The sequence below is a fragment of the Phaethon lepturus genome, unplaced genomic scaffold (assembly GCF_000687285.1).
Source record: "Phaethon lepturus isolate BGI_N335 unplaced genomic scaffold, ASM68728v1 scaffold1531, whole genome shotgun sequence".
Taxonomy (NCBI): Eukaryota; Metazoa; Chordata; class Aves; order Phaethontiformes; family Phaethontidae; genus Phaethon; species Phaethon lepturus.
This window is the reverse complement of record NW_010518264.1, coordinates 61343-74857: the sequence shown is the minus strand read 5'-3', so window position 1 is coordinate 74857 and position 13515 is coordinate 61343. Positions and strand designations below refer to the sequence as shown.

Genomic DNA, 13515 nt, shown 5'->3' with positions numbered 1-13515 from the left:
ACAGTCCTGGAGAAGCTAGACAGCCATGGTGAACTGCTCTGAGGAGCCTCACCGATGAGAGCTGTTCCTCGCCCATACAGACCAGCATGGCAAATGGCGAAGGACCGCAGAGAAGTGGGGTTGTGTTATGGAATCAGCTTGAGTGGGGGCAGGGGGAGTCCCCAAGATACTCTCTCTCTCTTTCAGTGCACTGTGGTGGTCCCAGAGACCTCGTTGCTGTCCCTTGCCTTCTGACAATCAGATGTCACCCTTTTTCTTTTAATCCACTTTCAGCTTTATGTCCATATTCAGAAAGCACCAAACAGGCACTACTTTGTTTTTAATCCACTTATTTCTTTTCTGCTGCAAAAATACAGCCCCACAATATGCTCCCACCTCGAGGTCACAAATGTTCTTCATCCTGCCACTTCTTGGCCAAGAGATGGTGTTTTCAAGGACTGGCACCTGTTAACAGAGAACTGCTGAAAAAAACTTGAACTGAACTCGAGCCAAAAAACTGTTAAAGCTGGAAAAGGGGGGAACGTAGTGAGGGTAAGTTAGAAAATGAGTTCAACTGCCTACTGCCATCCACGTCACTCAACTGGTGACTTCACTTGGGCTCGAATACATACCAGCTTCCTTGCGTAATCCATCTAACATGTTTTCAAGCCATGAGATAACACACAACAGTGTCATCCGTTTTGGTTCTTGGGAAGTTATGATCTCTGTAAACAGCCTCTTTCTAAGATAATGCTGCAACCCTGCTGTCAGTGGTCTAAATCAGAGACACTGGCTTCAGCACTTGGTAGGTACATGCACTTTTGGGTGATCAATCTATTTATTTATGTGTGTGCATAAAGTTGCATGACACTGGAGTAGCCAACACCTCGCCAACCACTCCTTTGGGTGCAGAGGTGATATATAGACCTCGTGTGATGCTGCTGCTCTCCAACCACTATATATGAAACCTGTTCCAAACCACTGCAAGTACAGTATGTTGCAAAGGGTCTGTGAAATTCCATGTAATGCTCCGAAGTGTGCATATTTAACATATATTCTATGATTCTATTCTATGATTATGAGTCCAGCACCTATGCAATTCACTTCTCCTAAAAGCAAGGTTTTCTCTCCTGAGTCACATGCCCACAGTCGCTGACAGGACCATGTGTTACGTCCTGGTAGAGAATATTTTATAGCACTCAAGTGTGCCCCACCTTTCAAATTAAGTGTATGAAAAATAACTGTAAAATTTTACTTAGCTCCAAAGATAATCAAGAAGTGGTCTAGAGGTCAACATTTTGGCCACAGAAAGGAAAAGCAAACCAACCAAACTAAATTACATAGCACTCATCTCGCCAAGTTCTTCCGTATGCCAAACTAAACACAGACTAAACACAAATGTCAAGGAAAATTGTGGAGAAGAGCCTGAGGATTCCATGAACCAGATGGTTTAGTCTTGGAAATGGATGTAACTGTTGGTAACAGCTTTCTGTGCCTGTATGAACTTCTCATATGATTAGTGTTTTCAGAAACTGGTAGATTCATTAACAGATACTTAAATTCAGGATACTTTCAGAAAAAGAAGTTTGTGTTTCTACTCCCCCTTTTAATAGGGCAATAAAGAAACTGGCAGAGGAGCTCAAGCACAGGGGGATGCAGAACCTTATAGATTTATTTCCCCTGAATTCCCAAGTGGAAACACATTTTGGCACTTGCATTCCACAGAATCCTTCTGTAGCACATGAAAAACCCAGCTTTTCCTGTAACTGCTGAAAGTAAAGTATGGGTCTCCCTTGTTACGACCATCCTTGGAACAGGTGCCTTATGCGTTACTTTTCTTACTGTGTGAAGATACAGACTACCCCATACCATTTTTTGTGAACAGTGGATCAGGTCTCCAGCCAGTTCGAGAATGTAACTTCCAAACACAGCTTTCCGACTTCTTATATTTTACTGTCCTGCCTGTGAACTTGGAAGGTTTTAAAGTGGGATTTTTGCATCAGAAAGCCTTTTTATTTACCAGTACATATTTGTCCTGCACATGTTCTTCATAAGATTTGGGACTGAAAAGAAAAAGTATATTTTCTCAAACATAGAAAGATGGAATATCATATCAGCATTGCCATCAAAATGCAAATGAAATAGCAAAAATGAATGAGAAATGGCTTGAGTATCTCTAATTTTCAAAGCTCTTATTTCATAATTCTTCTTAAATAGCTGAAGAATAAAACCAGCAGCCAGACAATGAGCCTACTTTCTAGAAGCCCACATTTTCTTGAAATGAAGTCACTGTAGTGTGCTAGATTATAAGCACTGGCCTCTGACCTCACTGCAGAATTAAGCTGGAGAAGGATGTGGGCTGTGAAGGAGATGGTTTTAATGGGAACATTTAGGAACAGTCAGTCTTCAGCATTGTCAAAAAGATCAAATGAACATTGCCCGATAGACTCTTCGTTCTGCAAAACCTGACGTTTTGCAGAAGCACTGGCAACATTCACATTTACAAACTTGGCAAAAAATAAATGTTTATTTTTATCCTAGAAGTGATTATCACACAAAAAGCTTAAAAAATTCAAAACATAACAACCTGTTGGTACTGCTGTTCACAACCATGCTGGTGTTCTGACACCATTCAAACCTCAACCAGTGCCCATGGGGGCTTTCAGTATTGACCAGGGAACTGGAAATTCATTTAACTGGAAATTAATTAATCCCTCAAAACAATTTCACACAGCCTTTTGATGCTCATGGGTAAATAGAAAAATAACTGAGCTTCCTAATAAAGAGGGGAAACATACACCTTTTCCTTCCACATAAGTGAGCAGCCAGTTGCCTCCTAGTCTTGGCTTTGGTAATTAATATTATGGACATACTTCATGAACAAGGTACGTAGGGTTCTTCCATGGTGTCCTCCTACCTGTTGTCATTTGAGTCCGAGTTAGTCCTGTCACAGTTATTGAACTGTGCACTGGAACCAGGAACAGATTTGGTAGCCAAAGACCACCATACCAGTGTTACACACCTTTATTTTACCAATGCCATTTCTACAGCAGTATGTGAGACAAACACAGCCCTACCCTGATCTCTTTGGTAGACTGTTCTGTAGACCTTTTTAAGACTACCATCCACTAGTGTTTGAAATATCCACACTGTAGCACAAAATAGTTTTGCTTTTCATTTTTCCAGGGCAACGCTCCCAAGCCTCCTCACAAACACTGAGCTTACCCTCCATCTCTGTGCCAGTTTGTTCGCTTTAGTTCAGTCTGATCTGAAAATAAAAACACTCCAACAAACCACAACTTAAGTAAAACTTCTGCATGTATTATGTCAGTTACAGTTATGCAATGGCCAAACATTAGTAAATTCGTAGCTAATATTAAATTAAAACTCTGGAGAAAACAGCGACAAACAGTTCCATGGCATGTACCATTCTTACCATGGGGATAATGCTTAGCCTTTACCCAAAGGGACAGTGGAAACAAGTATAAATATAGAAACTGTCTCAAAACCGCAAATCTAAGCCTATGTTAATGCTCTAAACTGTCACTGACTTTAGCTAAAATTATTCAGATCCAAACATAAGCAATGATTTAGGACATCAATTTATAACGTAATGCTGGTGACCCTGTACCAGTCAGGCTGGATTGGTTTCTGTCCACAAAGCAAACTACAGAGTGGCAATATTTTATCGCTGGTCTTGCAAGAGCATATAGTACGTAAATATATATTTTAAAGATAGACATACATATTTCCCCAAATGCAACTGTGGCTGAGTATTCCTCTCCCAGTTTTCAACAACTTTTAAACAAAATACCAAGCCCTTTCTGTTTGGATGCTTTGCTTTGTTTTTCCAGCCTGAATGAGTCTACAGATATTTTCTTAAGTTATACAAGGCCAATGTTTCACTTTGCAAACATTGAAGATGAAGGAACACTTGAAGCTTCAGCACCAGAAGGAAAACAAGGAAGAGTGCAGAGGGTAGCTCCATTCGGAAGCATAGAGCTATAACAATTACTGTTCCAGTTTATTACAAATAGCTCATAAAGACTTAGTCCCACTGTTCCTGAACAACCAAAGTGATTCTTATGTGGGATCACACCTTCAACACCCTTGAGCTGATACAGTTTGTAATCTTGCAGAACAGCAACACAAACCAGTTCCCCATAAGCACTGGAGAGATCAGAATACTTGCAATCTCTTGCAAAATGTCATCTCAGTTTATTCAAACCTTCACCTACGTCCTTAGAAAAAGGAGTCTATCATACTTGGAGTTTGTTCCTGTTTTTTTTTGTTGTTGTTGTTGCTGGAGAGTTGAGTTCTTGACCTAAGGTTTTATTTATGTCTTAGGTCAAATGAGGGTAGAGAGAAGAGGAGCACCGTAATATTAGCAGATTAATTAATATTACTTGTGATGACACTGATGATTTTCCCTGTTTATCCCCCATCTCTCCCTACTATCCTCATTTTGCTGCCTTTTTCATTTTTTCCAGAGTGTTGTCAACAGAGCTGTGAGAAGTTTATTCTTTTGAGAGAACAACATTGCTGATTTCCTCTAAGTTTTTGCTTCCATAGGAAGCAGATACCTGGCAGATTTGCAAGGGAATGCTAAATCAACTATGGAAGTTCTGCACTGTTGTCTGTTTCTGAGAAAGCCGTAGAAGTTCTTCTCTAATTGCTTTGATAAGAGAGGCTGAAGAGTGACCTGGCTGGAGGTCCTCAGTGGAACTGGTGGTGTAGCAAAGGCCCTGGCCCTGAAGGCTGTTGTGTGGAAGCTGAGCAGGGGGTGCCGAAGGCTGCCTGGCTGAAGTCCTCGGCATCTGGAATACTGGTGAGGAGGAATATTCTTGGTGTCCATGCATATGCGTCTGGAAAAAGGTAGAAAGCGTTATTGTACTTTCTGAACAAGCATGATAATCCCAGAAAAGACAAGAAAGCAAAAAGGCAAAGAACAGAGGGAAAGCAGCATGGAGATGCTTCTATGTGCTGCCACTGTTCTTCTGTTGTATGAATGAGTGATTCCTCTTATGGAGCACAAAACAACAAGTGTACACAAAATTGCTGGACTGCCTCAAGTTCAGGGATTTTCTAAATCTCTTTGAGCATCCATTAAAAAGTCTGATCCCCTTTCTAATCTATGGTGTGTTTAGAAACTGAAGTGGAAGGAGATGGGGAGAAAAAACACAGAACTGGAAGTCAACAGAACTGGCTTCTCTTTCCTTGCGTCTCCATCAACTTCCTAAAAGACAACAGACAAATCACTCTCTTCCCAGCTGTAATTTCTCCATACTATCTATAGAGACGCTACTACTTTCACCTTCCCCATCTCTGCCTGGCTTGCCTGTGCAGACTGTACACTTGTGAGGATCCTGTGACTGACCAGTGCCCAGAAAAACACAGTCAGTAGAAGAACCAGCAGGAGAAAATTATTCAAACTGGAAAGATTAGATTTTTTTCTATACTCAACAATACCTTAGAAATGCTATCCCAGTTTAGGGACAATCATTGTTTCAGGGTAGAAAGGGGTTAATTCTGCATTTGTTCAGTAACATATTTTCTAACAAAACAAGAGAGAAACAAAACAAAAGTCTGAGTTTATGGGCTTGTCCATCTGGAAAAAAAATCTGCTTACACTAAAACAAAGCATGAATTTACAGTACACTAGGTGACTGCACCAGCTCCCAGTATGGACACAAATGAGGCACATTTTGAAAATCTAAATTCCAGCCGACATCTCTAAAGCAAGCTTTTCCTCTTGCCTTGTATTGCTGAAGGCTGAGAAACAGCCAGAAGAAAACACTGGACACAAAGGACTTGAACACATGCTGCTGAGCACACAACTGGGAGCAAAGCAGCATAATCCCCTTTCAAAGGGTCTGTGCTGGGGATGAGGGGCAGCTAGCTGCGGCAAGTTCAGATCACAGTTACCACAACTTAGGGAGCACTATCCTTCTCTGTTGATAAGCCTGAAGTAGTAGCGAGAGCAACCTGATGAGGGAGGAAAGGACAGCAAGGTCAGCTAGAAGAGGATTTGGGGGTAGTGGTGGGGAGAATGAAGGGATTACAAAGCAGAACCTGGGAAGGACACGGGGGACCCAGAGCAACTGTAGCAGCAGCGTGCAGGGAACACAAAAATGCACAGGAGTGTGTTCCTTAACATCTCTCATAATATAGATGAATAAAATCTAAGCCATTTTGTATAAAGTAGAACTAATAATAGATTCTGACTCTCTTGCACAGCTCATGTACAGCACTGATCATTTACACAGTTAATTTGGGGAGAGAGATTATGAGGAAAAGAGGCTTTAATAGAAGAATGGTAGGTAAAGAAGTTTTCCAAGTAACATCCTGTCTTACTTATAAAAGAGAGGTGATTTTAGTATCAGAAAGGAATGAATGTGTCTCTTGATTGTTCAGAATTACTCATTTGGCAGTGAAACCTGAAACTAATTCATATGTGCAGTCTAGAGTTAGCAAACCTGACAAGTACTCTGTGTGTTTATAGAAAAGAGATGAAAAAAATATTAAAAGCAAACATTCCGTGACACATGAATCTTAACAGCAACCCAAATTATGTTCAGGTTACTGAACATAAGCACCATGAGAATTGTTTCTTAAAGGAAGTTAGGAAAAAATCTGATGACCACAGTGGCTGTTTTTTAATATTAAAGCTATCAAAATTTTCTTAAATATCTCAGAAAAACAAAAGTGTGTATTTCTATGATCTCATATATAACATCAGAATTAAACAGGTCTGAGACCTTTCAAAACCAGATTTGTTTTAGAAACCTAACCTATACTAAACTGTAACAGCAAAATAAGAAGAGTAGAAAGGTTGGAAGAATTTTTACTGTTTTTTTTTTTTAACTTCTAAATGTCTTTACTAACAGAAATACATGCCGATATATAAGTAACAGTATATAGCTTTACATAGTATCTATAAATTACGTATTTTTGTATAGAAACCTCTGTATAATTAACAGAAGTACAAAATAATTGACAAACATTAATTGAATTTTCCTTCTTCAGGAATGAAGACTTATGAGATCACATTGTGAACGTGCTAATCTCCATTTAATAACTGTTGAACTCTGTAGCCAGTTTCAACTGAATCGGATATATGAATATATACATGTATATATGCATATGTATGAACAGATATATATTATAAAATGCACAAAAATAGGTAGCTAATCAGACATAACCTGATCTGTGCTATCATTGCATTTGCTTCTGAGTGGCAGAAAGGCCAAGTTAGGCTGTGCTCAGCTGGACCTGTCAGCCAGCATGTATCTTACAGCAGATAGCTAGAGGACATGAGAGACAACTTAAAGTATGGCAAGATGGTTTAGAGACACTACGGTGGGCAGCCAGTGTATAAAAACAGAGTAAAAGGATACAGGTGGCTCAGGGGAAACATTGGAAACCTAGAGAAGACTTGGAAGAACAGTGGAGAGTTACAGGGGCTTGTAGATAGGATAGGAGGTGACGCCAGGTAGTGGTAGGAAGGTAGAGATGTGCAAGACACTACACAAAATCTGTAAAAAAAAACAGGCTGCTTTTGTTCTACTGCACAAATGATCACTTGCTCAGTATTGTATTTTTTGTCAGCTAAGGAAATACTGTAATTATCCTGGTTGCCAAGGCCTTCTAGATGGACAATTGAAGTGAATTGATGGTAATCTGCACACTGGCTTTGGGTCAAGAGATACAAGTGAGAGGTCACATTCCAGCAGAAAATCAGGTCTTGTCTGCAGGAATAATAGGTGAGGATACTGTGAGGAAAAGGGCCATTGCAGGAACACAAATGCAGATCCCTCTTGAGTTTGCGGGGCAGAAGAGCACTGTAGATCTAATCTTCCCAGATGCAGAATTTAATTTCAGAAACTTGCTCAGAATGAGGGAACAGTAAGACTGTTTACAACGGATGAGCCGAATACTGCACCATAAGGAACATGACTGTCATTAAGTAAATCCTCCTTTCCAAAATGAGGAAAGACAAATTTATAGCTCTGCCCTAGTGAAGGAATCCAAACTCTGAAGGTAATTATTTAACTACAGAAAACTACAAGACTAAGGCCCATCTAATAATGCTTTTCTTTTTAAAATGGGAATAATCCTTTGCAAAAAAAGAAAGGATTCCTCATAGGAAAAGGAAAGTGCAGGCACTAGATGAGCTCTCCTACAACTAAATGACACCATACTCGGATAGTTTTAGTCCATGATCTCCTCCTTTTGATTTAAAAAACAAACAACAAAAACCCCACCAAACCGGGGAAAAAAAAAAAAAAATCACATTTGCAGTAACATATGAACTGCAGCAACCAGTGAGCAAAAAGTTCTGTCAAAGCCGAGGAAGTGTTTAAACTCTAATTAAAAGAAAGTCAACCTGGACTGAGGTGACATGTACTCATCTGAAATGGTGACTGAAGGTGCAAACTGCAGCCAAATCATATTGCACTGAGCCATGAATCTTTGAAACTTGTGCAGATAACTGATGCCAAAACCAACTGGTTGCATAGCACCTCAGATAATGGGTCCTTAACTGATTTTTCAGTAGTATGTTAGCAATTCAAGTGACAAAATATTAAGAAAGTAATGGGTGAACATGCACTTGGGGGACAGAAGGGAAAGGCCCACAGATCTAGAAAAGTCTTTTTCAGAAAAGACAGACAAATAAGAAGGGACAACGAATGGTAACCTAGAGATGCCTCTGAAAATGGAACAGGAGAGACAGTAAGATCTCTCATGCAAGTGCTCTTCTAGATGTAAACTAAAATTATGATGTTCTTGCACTCAAATACCACAGTTCCAAGCACAGACAGCAAGTTAAATTAGGCAAATACATCTTTCAGCTTTGACAGCTAAAGTTTTTTAATAGTATCAGTAGAGTTTCTCTCTAGTGTGCCCAGTTTTCAAAAGCTTTATGCTGCTCCTCTCAAGTTCATTTAGAGTGGTGGCAGCTCAGTTTCACCAAAATCTAAAGATAAGGACCATTCTGTTACATTTCCTCTCTGCAAAGCCATTTCGAGATCATGCAATACTGCAAAGCATCTTCAAGTAGTGTGAACACACACTGCCCTAAGTATGCAAAAGAAGGAGATCCTTCCTTCTCCCCTCAAGGAAGGAACCAGAAAAAAGATAGTTTAAGCGAAAGAGCAAAAGGAGGAGCATAAAGTTGTCGCTCTCAAGAGTACTACAATAAAGCTGTCACAGGTCAGTCTGCTTCAGGTGCAAGTACATCAAAACGGACTGGTAGCAGGCAACTGTAACTTTCCTGGAAAGGCCATATACTATTTTCAACCTCACACCACTGGTTGAATCAGAAACATCAACTTCTAGAAGCACCATTGCCAAGAAAATGAAACCACGATGGCTGCCTAGGCAACACTGGTAAATGAATACATATTAATTTACCACATCCTGCTGACTGAGGCTAGGAAAAGAACTTGTTTAGAAACACCTCTACTGTTATATGCAAGTATGTACCTTATTCTGTTGCCCTGACTCCTGCTGTCACGCACTGATACAGAAGACAAAAGAATTCTACCAAAACAAAGTAGGACAGTAGTCTGGGGACAACTTAATTCAATGTTTTCTACTTACAATGACCTCAAAATACAGAGGCATATTTCAAAGAAGAAAATGGAAAGCAGTATCCATCTCTGCTGGAGCTCAGAAGCAGAACTGGGTGAACTGCAATTAATGGGTGAAGGCCTCAAGTGAGGGAGGGAAAAAAAAGGTTAGGGTACAGTGAGAGAAAGCAGTTGGAAAGAAGCAAAGGTGAAAAGAACAGCAAGCAAAAGTTAAAAAGTTAGAAGAGCTAACAAGGGTTTGAAGAGCAAAGCAAAGAATGTCAGAGAAGCAACTGAAAGTATTCAAGGGGGAAAAAGTTCCAAACAGTAATGCAGGAAAAAAATAACTCGAACATATCACTACTTCGGAAACTATGCAAATGTGTAACACAGTACTCACTGCATCTCGCCTAGCACATTCATCCTCTCCACGGTACTGGGGCCACCCTGGCCCCCCCGGCTGGCCATGCCCTGCTCTGCCTGAGGGGATCTCCACTTGTTGACCTCCGATCCTGCTAGCAATTCCCACCTGAGTGAGGTGCTGTATCTGAGAACCTTAAAAGCAAATATTGTTTTTTCATCTTTATACACAGTCAAGTTTGTAGGGCAGACAAATGACAACATAAAACTTCGTTGGAAGCAGGAGACAAGAAGAAAGCAGAGCTCTGTTTCTGTGCAATTAATTAAAAAATAAGCAGAAAGAAGGCTGTCAGTGTAGAATAAAGAAGGAAAAGTTATGTGCATTTTGTGCAGTTCATTTGAGTGTGATGCTTTTCATTGCCACTGCACTGAAAGAAGAGGTTGAGATACATGCATCTCAGACATGGACTACACTTCATTCCAAAAATATGCCAGCCCTTTCCAACCAGCGTTTACTGAAAGCCCTGGCAATGCTTTCATGTAAATTACTTAGCAGCAAAGAGAAGACGTTTACTCCTGTGGTACACCTTATTTGCATCACACTGGCAAGACCCTAACTCTCCAGACTGCTTTCTATTCCATCTCTCAGAAGAATAAAATACATGACTACATAAGAGTATGGTTCTTTCAGCTTTACTTTGTGGTTAAATATTAAACAATGCTGACATTGACTAACGAAGGCCAGAACACAGTGTATCTCGTTTCAGCCTGAAAGCTAACCTCCTCCTTTCTCCTTTCCCTTCCCTCCCTTCCTGCTGCTTTCAACACATACAAAGATAGTCACCACCATTAATTGCAAGAGACATGTAACAACATGCCAGCTTTCCTTTTTGCTGAATTTCCTCCCACAAGGAAACAAAATTTATTTTATTATTATTTTATTATTCATTAGAAATGAAACACATTTAATAAACCCACAGATACATAGGAGAAAACTCTGTGTGTGTATGTACAAAAAAGGAGGAAAAGACAAAAATGACGGTGTGATTTACGTGAAGGACAGTTAGGTCACTTTCATATTTTCCTCTCAAGAAAACCCAATATTTGAGAAGTTTGATATTTGCATGTAATTATGCTCAAGGACAGGAACTGATCATCTGAATTGCCTCCAAGCTTTAAGGCAGAATATATATGAATATCTGGAGAATAGTGTGAATCAGACAATAAAATAATCATGATTAAACTGTAACAGTCACTACCTCCCTGTCATTCTCATTCACTTAACATTTAGAGGGAGAGGATAGCAGCTATCAAAACCAGGACTCTGACATGAGTATATGATCATATTTCCAGTCTTTTTCAACTCCCCAGGAAGACAACATTTCTCTGGGAGAAAATTAACTGTCACATTTGCATAAGAATAGAATCTTTTATTCTTAGAATCAGTATTTGCTGCTTAATTGACACATGATGTTAGAATCTTATTCATGATAGCACTGATGAGTGCTACGGAAATTATCTCACAACCAAATCAGGGAAGATGATTTCATATGGGACAGCAGCAATAGATAGTATCATCAGAAGCTAAAAGATCCTGCTTTTATGCATACATTTCTAGGAAGAGAAACGAGAAATAAAGATGCAGAAATGTATTAAAAAATTGTTATTTAGCAGGCTGATTTGGGATGCACCAGTTAGCTCATTTAGCATAAAAGAAATAGTTGGCAGTGGAAAGTTAGCATACACTGTATGCTCTGAAACAATTAAGTAATCTTCCATTCTTAGAGAATGGGCTTTTTTGAAAACACACTGTGTGATAAACAAAGCTTGTAAGACACTGAAAAGGTGGCAAAGCACTGCAAGATTCTATGGATGTAAAGTTAACCTCACTTTGTGATCACTTTTTTTTTGGCAGTGAAGACAAGGACCACATTTCAAGTGTAGTAGCTGAAGCAGAGTGACCTCTTAATGGTCACCTCAGTAGATATGGAAAAGGATCAGTCATTTTAGTGCATATTCAACTTAAGTGAAGTGTACCTGCAGTGCTTCCAACTGGTCGTGGCCGTGCCACTGATGGCATTTCCTCTGAGTATATCCCTCTGGAGGAATACTGAACCTCAGGTGGCTGCTGGTCCGGGTGCATTAACTCTGCAGGTTGAAGAAAACCTGGCGCAAAATTCTGCCTGTGAAAAAGTAAGGACTCAAGATTACAATAAGTGAATTGCCTAATTAGAAACAGTAATGCAGATGTACCTCATACAACAGCTCTTTATGATGCCTTTTAACATACATGTTAACTTAAATGTTTAAGAAAATTAAATCTGAGGAATATATTCCTCCTTCATGACCTGCAGGAACAGGAGTTAGAAACTCTAACAAAATTTCACACAAGCGTTTTTCACATGTTGCAGTCTCCTTGATGCAGAGAAAAAATTCCATAGATCTTGTTTTCCCTTGGGGAAAAAAGCATCTTCAATGGAAAAAAATAATAGAAAAATAAGACTTCAGTAGTGATGTAGCTGCTTACCTTAGCAACAAATCTGACTCTTAATCAAGAGTTTCTGGGCACACAGTTTTGATCTAAATCAAACCATACAAATTGAATCATGTGTATTTCATGAACAATTATTATTTTATCAAGTGTTCTGATTGTTTTTCAGGAAATTTTCAAAACTTTTCTCGTTAAGGTTCATCAAACTACTGAAAGCTGTCATTAGCATGTATGAAGAGATGCAATGTATACTAAAAATAATGATTCCTGTAATTCAGGCTGGTGCTGGTAGTCATTGTTATAGATTTACTGAAAAGAGCTAACAACAGAAACTGTCATCAATCTAACTTCATTAATTGTGCAAAGGTAATGGGATTTGTAAAAGAAACCCTATAATTCATTCACAGAACAGGAGTAGAGGAGGAGATGGAAATGCTGATTTTCCTATGTTTCCTATTAACATATCTTAACCCTGGCATGGAGAGATTATATTTTAAAAGACTGATGGCCGATGAGTTTTCAAGGATTATTGATTCCTGTCAATATGGTGGAGGTGTGGCTGCCCAAACTTCAGGTGCTCAGGTTACTAGGCTAGTCTCTCAGGCTCCAGGTAAGATCAAAGAAGCGAGAGACACTCCTCAAGAGGCATTCAAAGCAAGAGATTAGGTTCACTAAATAATTTTCTGCAGGAGCCTCTCGCAGGTGAGTATAAAGGAAGTAAAGTGAGACAAACATCCTAAGTCAGGCACATGAGATTACACCAAATGAGGACTAGGGATGAGTTTTACACTCCTTTTATCACAGCGGCATCTAAGCTCTTCTAGGCCATGTACTGCAACTTATCCCATTCGTCAAGACCTCGGTTTTACACCCTTTTGTTTTATGTGAAAGTCTCGTGACTGCATCTAATTCAAACTATTCTTGATTTGTGCTTTATTTGGAAAACAACCACCTTTCTATGACAGCCAGAGAGCAAAGAAAGCTGACATAATAATAAGTAGCCTAATAAAGCACAAACAAGTAATTGTAAATTAAAGTACTAGCTAGTTGGCATACAGTATTAAATGGAGAAGGTATAAGGGGTTCAAGCTGCAACAATCCTGTTGTGGAAGT

At 39.5% G+C, this 13515-nt stretch overlaps 1 protein-coding gene across 1 annotated transcript in view; it reads right to left on the bottom strand.

Moving 5' to 3' along the window:
* Nucleotides 1–4276: 4276 nt before the first annotated feature.
* KIAA1549 (KIAA1549 ortholog) overlaps nt 4277–13515 on the bottom strand; it is a 66027-nt gene continuing 56788 nt past the window's right edge. Inside the window, exons 16-18 of the mRNA XM_010296636.1 lie at nt 11949–12094; nt 9952–10106; nt 4277–4844 (exon numbers count right to left, since the gene is read on the bottom strand). Of these exons, the coding sequence (XP_010294938.1) occupies nt 4590–4844; nt 9952–10106; nt 11949–12094 (556 nt within the window). The 3' untranslated portion in view covers nt 4277–4589. The remainder of the gene's footprint in view (nt 4845–9951; nt 10107–11948; nt 12095–13515) is intronic.